Source organism: Cyprinodon variegatus, unplaced genomic scaffold (genome assembly GCF_000732505.1).
Source record: "Cyprinodon variegatus isolate N-32 unplaced genomic scaffold, C_variegatus-1.0 Scaffold511, whole genome shotgun sequence".
Taxonomy (NCBI): Eukaryota; Metazoa; Chordata; class Actinopteri; order Cyprinodontiformes; family Cyprinodontidae; genus Cyprinodon; species Cyprinodon variegatus.
The window spans coordinates 509485-516473 of NW_015150964.1; the positions used below are offsets into that span (position 1 = coordinate 509485).

A 6989-nucleotide genomic window follows, 5' to 3' on the forward strand; every position below is an offset into this window, starting at 1 on the left:
CTATCCAATGCTAACACCAGCCTATCCAATGCTAACACCAGCCTATCCAAAGCTAATGCCATCTTACCCAGTGTTTTTACCAGGCTAACCAAAGTTAACACCAGTCTAACTAAAACTAATATCATGCTATAAAAAGCTAACACCAGCCTATTCAGTGCTAATGTCAGCCTATCCATCGCTAACAACAGCCTATGAGACACCAGTGTTAGCCTGTGATAAGCTGCCTTTTATTGGGGAAACTCCAGCATTTTTTGGGGGGGGCTTGAAGTGAACAGAATTTTATCTATAAAACACAATTTAAAAGAACTCAATTGTTATAAAATCATTAAAATCTGAAAAAGAGGAAGCTAAAAAATAAAATCAGATTTTTTTTTTTACAGAAATCAGCAAAGTTTCATATTTTTTGTTTCCATTTACAAAGCATGTTTTTTTGCATTAATAATGGACAAAAGTTTGCACCATATATTATTTTTGATATCATGATATATATTCTCCAGTTTAATTGTCTTAGTGAATAAAATCAGCTTTTTCTTGGTAACCCTATTCTCAAAACAGGATTAAAAAACAGTATTTCTGGCTGATCTAAGGTTGTGAGATTTAGTTAGATGCTCAGTTTTTGTAGTCAGTTCTCTAATAAGTGGCTCTCTGTTCATCTGATGGATCCATTGTTGTTTTAAAATGTTTTGAGAGTTTTTAAATGTCTCCTGTTAATCTGGATTTTCCTGATTTTGTTATTTGATTACCTACTTGATTGTTTTTTTTCAACCCTGGTGAGGAAGTTAAAAGTCTCAAAGGCTTTTTTTCCCCCTTTTTAACCAGCAGGTTGCCTTGGCAACGGAGATCCCTGACTACAACCAGATGACCTTGCCATTAGGAGGGGGTCACACCGCTACAGCAGCCCAAATGCGGCACTTCTGTCGCAGCTACGAGTTCCAGCTTCCTCCTCAGCCTTCTTCTATGTCTCCACCCCTCCCGCCTCCCTCAACGGTGCAGTTCTCCACCCTGGGCCCTGGGGGGCGTCATGTGTATTGCAACATCCCTATGACGCTGCTTAACGGGCAGGTAAGAACCTGCATTTCATAGTTTTTCTTGCCCCTAGACAACGTCTAAACATCCACCTACAACACAGACTATCTGTGAATGAAGTTATGTTCTTGTGCTCAGAGTTTAAATGAAATAAAAACAAAAGCCCTCTTCTCTCCCCAGGGGTTGAGAGCAGTTCAGTTGGGAACAAGAGGTCCGTTTGGATAAGAGAAGATAAAAGAAAAAAAGTTTTGTTTTATAAAGGCTAAAATATGTGTTTATTTTACAAAAATGAGAAAGGATGATTATAAACAGCAACATGGACAAGTATTCATAGCCCTCAATATTTTTTCACATTTTGTCGCACATCAAACACAAACGTTTTTTCAATATTTTTATAGGCAGGTTTAACAGAATGAAACAGATTTTAATCTTCCGTCAATCCATTTTCCGTCATGCTTCTCCCAGCTGGGGTCGCTAGGGGTGCTGGTGGTATCTCCAGCTGTCTACAGGCGAGAGGTGGGGTCCACCCTGGACAGGTCGGCTGTCTATCACAGGGCAGAATTTAATCTTATACCAGAGAAATGTCTCTGGTTACATACAACAAGCCTTACTGTGCTTTCTTCATCAGGAAGAAGAGCAGCCCTGAATAACATATAAAATAAGCCTATTATACATCTACAGGGCTACACCCTGCTAAATCATCACATCATTGCATCATACACATGTTGTTTGTAAATGATGAGGCATCACTGGCTCCAGCCATACCGAGATACTAATACTAATAATCAGTGTTCTAGGTCAAGGAGAGTCAATGCCGACAATTAAAGTTTTCTCTGTGAAGTATCATCTGTTTGTATGCTCTTATTTTATTTCCAAACTCTTGTTACTTTCATCATGAAGGTGGTTACTTTTTATCGTGACATAAGAACTGTTTAAACTTAATAAAACTGATGGGAAAAACAATAGCCTCTATATTTTATAGTGTTACAAAGCTATATAATTCAGTTCAGTTTGTTTCTATAGCTCCAATTAACAACAAATGTCATCTTAAGGCTCTTTACAGAGTCAATTCAACCAGATCAAATTGATAAAAAAATTTCTATTTATGGAAAACCAACTGACTGCATCCAATTATTGAATTTGCAGGACACAATCCTCCTGGATGTATGTAGCATGTAGAGACAGTAGATATTTACTTGCATTGTGTCGTTGACTCGACACCAATCCCTCACACCAAACATGCTTGTAGCGACAGTGGAGGGGGAAAAAACTCCCTTTTTAAATGAAGAAACCTCCAGCAGAACCAGGCTCATTGTGAGTGGCCTTCTACTGAGACCAACTGGGGTTTCAAGGAGAGAGAATCAGACGTACAAAAAGAACAGAGAAGCACTGATATACTTTCTATGATAGAAAAGAAAATGGTTTTTCATCCCTTTCATGTGAAAGGGATGAAAAAGAGCACATCCAGTTAGTCACACTAAAAGCTGAGCCCATAGAGACATAGTGATACTCTAGGAGAGCAACAGGACTAAAGACTGAAAAACAGGCCCAACTCCATCATATACTACATAATGCTACGTTCACACCGGATGCAGCAGGAGCAGCCAAATCGCGTCTGCTGCTTCATTTTTGCTGCTTGTACCAGTTAGTTCTGACGAGCGGCTGTGCGGTCGAAAAGTGTGTCTGACGCGCGTTGGGTGGAGCTTCACTATCCTTTCTCTGCCTTGCAGCTATATTTGCTTTGATCAGTGGGAATAAAGTAGTTTTAATATGTTTTTAAGTGAGAAAATCCACCTGAAAACTTAATCATTGCAGTCAGTACATCCAGATTATCATCCTGCCTTCCATTATGATTTCTGTCGGAGCCCTTCAGAACCCCACATACACTGTAAGTAGGAATCCCATTCAACAGCAGCCTCTGGACCGGTCGCCTCCTTGTGGTTCGCCGCGGCGGCTGGAAGGCGGTTTTCATGTACATAATCCAAACTGCAGGCACCAGGAAAATAAAAGCGAACACACTTTGTCGACAGGTTTCAGTATTTTAAGTTAATCTAGGCGTTAATAAGCTGTTTCAGAGGAGTGATCACAGCGCTCTGTGTCATCAGCGATGTGTCTCTCTCCCTGCCAGCTCCCAGATCAGCGTCTCTGATTGGTTGATGCGGCGCGCCGAGCAGCAAAAGTTAAATTTTTCCATCTCGAGCAGCAGCGTGTCATGCGCGTCAGATGCTTGAACGCTCCCTATGCGATGCTTCAGCTGCTCAGACGCGCTGCGCCTGCTGCTCAAAACATGCCGCGGTACCTTTTGCTGCGCCTTGACGCTCATCAACCATTGACTTTGTATGTAAACTCGCTGCTTGCGGCTTCTGCTGCGTTCGGTGTGAACACAGCATATGATGTTGATGGCAGCAACACAGCTGATATTTCTCTCCAGGATGGAGTCACGGCCAAACAGGAAGAGACCAGATTAAGCTACTATGATGAGAAAAAGCTGAGAGTGTTTAAAGCATAAAGAGATGAAATTAGCAAATACAGCAGAGTGGAGAATGGAGATAGAATGAAGCACAATGAGGAAAAGGAGTCCCTATGTCCTCCAGCAGTCTAAGCCTATAGCAGCATAACTGATAACTCAGGATAACTTGAGCCACTCTAACTATAAGTTTTATTGAAAAGTCTAGCCTTAAAAGTAGACAGCATTTCTGCCTTACAGACTAAAACTGGTAGCTGGTTCCACAGGAGAGGAGCCTGCTAACTAAAAGATCTGCCTCCCATTCTACTAAATTCTAGGAACCCTTAAAGTGCCTTACTTTTCAAGTTTTTATTTGTAGAAAATTTCAAATCATATCTCATTTTTCCTCATAATAACAATCATGCAGTACTCTGTGTTGTTCTGTCACAAAAACCCCAATTAAATATATCAAGTTTTGGTTGTAAATGTGACAAAATGTGAAAAAGTTTAAGGGATATGATTTTTGTCACAGATGTCTGCGCATAAAGCATTGAATATCTAGCTATCTTGTTGTTTCTATTGTGTTACTGTAGTTTGTTTTTAGTTGTTTAACCAATAAATGATACGTGTGTCTCTGTGTTTGCCAGGTGTCTCAGAGCAGTACGCTTGGGAAGAAGCCAGACCTCCACCTCAACAGCACGTTCGTACCGCTCACCAGCAGAGAACTAAGCTCTGACATCTGGTAGAATCACCGTTCAGGTGCTACCCCTTTACGTTGGTGGGATGTTTGACTTTGTACAGACCTTGGAGAGTTGAACGGCTCCTTCAAGAAGACCGCCTAAGGACTGCTTTAAAGTGACCTCATACCACGCTATGAACAGAGAACCTCATATAGAGTGGATGAGGCATTTCTGGAAACTTTTTAACTGTACTGGACAGAGAAAGGTTTTAAACGCAGTTATGTGCCATGCCATTGGGGGAAAAAATGGGAATGTACACGATGGCCATTGGAAGGGAATGCAACAGCTGACTGACCCACAGTCCTGCAGAGCAGAGAAAGGCTGTTTTGTTTAGACGAATGCATGAACAAAAGTAGTAGAGATGGTTGAAACGTTCTCGAACTCTGGTGAATAAGTATTTGCAGACTGTAGGTCTCCATTGGTCCAGGCATCTGCCAAGTTGCATCCCAGACCACCAAAAAAAAAAAGGGTTTCATGATTGCCATTTGTTTTAGTTTTTTTGTTTTTTTTACCCCAGTTGTCATGGAAACATGGATTCGGGAGGTTCCTGGACTGGAATCTCATTCTTCTCCTGAATGTTGAACAGTGCTCGGGGAAAACCGTCTACCTGCTGTCTGCTGTAGGTGTTTTGGACGGAAAGTCGCCCCCCTTAAACCAAGTCAACCTCTTGAAGCACTGCTCTACAGCTAGCACACTGGATTTGACTCATCGAAACTGCGTTGGTTGACTTTGAAATGTTTTTATACACAATGTAAACCGTGTATTTTTTTTTTTTCTTCTAGGAAATGTTCAAATAAAAATAGCCAACCGAGTGAGGCGGTTCCAAACAGAACCAAGACTGCTAACCATCTACAATCACCTCATACAGCTGTAAAAGTATAGAAGCAAACTGAACTTGGCTTCCTCTATTTGCATGAACACCCATTAGATACAAAAAGAGGATCTGATCAGCATTGGTAAAAGATGGAGAAAAAAAATGGCACCATCATTTGTTACATATGTTTTGTTCGCCATGGCGTGATGGTAACTAGGGACAAAAAGAGAGGGGAGGGGGGATTTGAATACCTATCTCATGTTTCATTTTAGGGTTTTATCCTCTTAGAGGTCAAAGGTTTTTTTCACAAAGTTTCGTTTTTAATGTCCGTTGGTGACGAGAATCTCTGTACAGCTTTCCATTACTTCTGTATAGATCTGAACATGACAGTGCTTTGTTCTCTAGATTATCCATTAGCGGAACTGCAGTAAGTCCATGTGTTCCTGAGGCGTTTTGGTTTATGTTCTCTTCCTCTTTTAATGGATTGATCGGCCCTCTAATGGACTGATGTTTTAAACTCTAGCGCCACCTGTCAGCCAAAGTTGGACCCAGGCCTCTGAAGCCGCTCCCACCTGAGCTGAATCAAACATTCTTCTTTTTGAGCTTTAAAGGAATTAGACTAGACCGCAGTATTTAAGCAGTGTGGGTAATGTTTTGACTTCAGACAGAGGTACTGTCATCGTCTGCATAGAACCAATGAAATTCTGGACCTTTGAGGATGTTTGATACAATAATTACTTGTATGAGTTGTTATATTTGATGGCAATATACAGTATAATAGTTGTTTTTTTTCCATTTCTGCTCATTTCTTGGACTATTCTTTGAATATATTTGTTGACATTATTTAACTGAGAGCAAATAAAAAATGCATTAGTTGTTTTATATACTTTGAATGCCTGTTGCTTGGAAAACTTGTTTCCCTTTTTTAGACAATTTGTTTTATTTTTCAGCCAAGGTTTAAGGTAAAGTGTTATTTTTAAGGTAAGGTTGACGTTTTTATCCATACGACATCAGCTTTAACCCATGATTAAATATCTCATTTTGAGTAGCATTTAAAAATAATAATAATGATAGCAATGTTGAAATCTGTAAAACAGTAACTAAGCAGCTAACATTAGGGATTCATTGTTGGGGAAGAGGATTAGGGCCACTGAAAAAATTTAAAAACTTAACTGATTTTTTAATTTTATTTCAGTATGATAAGAGAAAAAAGTCAGAATTCTGACAGCTGACAAACATGTTAGCATCAAGCTGTAGCCAGGTCTGTTTTAGACACTAAACTAGCTCTCTTGTTTTAATCCTTCTGCCCTTCCATTAATGAAATAGCATCACCAGGGGATGTAAAAAGTCACCTAATTCCATCATTTTTCACCAATGTGTTACTGGCCCTCCTAAACACCTCACATCTTTGTCAGTGAACCTCTGGGATTAAAGTCAAACTTCTGAGATGTAAGTCAGAATTCTGAGGGAAAAAGTCAGAATTCTGAGATTAGAATCAGAATCTGAGAGAAAAAAAGTCAGAATTCTGAGAAAAAAGTCAGGATTCTGAGATTTAAGTCAGAATTCTGAGGAAAAAAGTCAGAATTCTGAGATTAGAATCAGAATCTGAGAGAAAAAAAGTAATATTTCTGAGAAAAAAGTCAGGATTCTGAGAAAAAGTCAGAATTCTGAGAAAAAAGTCAGGATTCTGAGATTAAAGTCAGAATTCTGAGAAAAAAATAATATTTCTGAGGAAAAGAAGTCAGAATTCTGAGAAAAAAGTCAGGATTCTGAGATTAAAGTCAGAATCTAAGAGAAAAATAAAGTCAGAATTCTGAGAAAAAGAGATATTTCTGGAAAAAAAAGTCAGAATTCTGAGATTAAAGTCAGAATTCTGACTTTTTTCCCCATATAAAACTGAAATAATATTTAAAAATCAGTTTGTTTGTTTTTTTCCAGTGGCCCTAATCCTCTTCTGTAAATT

At 39.4% G+C, this 6989-nt stretch overlaps 1 protein-coding gene across 1 annotated transcript in view; it reads left to right on the plus strand.

Moving 5' to 3' along the window:
* Window positions 1-5875, plus strand: part of LOC107094883 (X-linked interleukin-1 receptor accessory protein-like 2) — a 508168-nt gene extending 502293 nt beyond the window's left edge. Inside the window, exons 14-15 of the mRNA XM_015390765.1 lie at window positions 820-1062; window positions 4120-5875. Coding sequence (XP_015246251.1) covers window positions 820-1062; window positions 4120-4218 — 342 coding nt within the window. The 3' untranslated portion in view covers window positions 4219-5875. The remainder of the gene's footprint in view (window positions 1-819; window positions 1063-4119) is intronic.
* Window positions 5876-6989: the final 1114 nt, after the last annotated feature.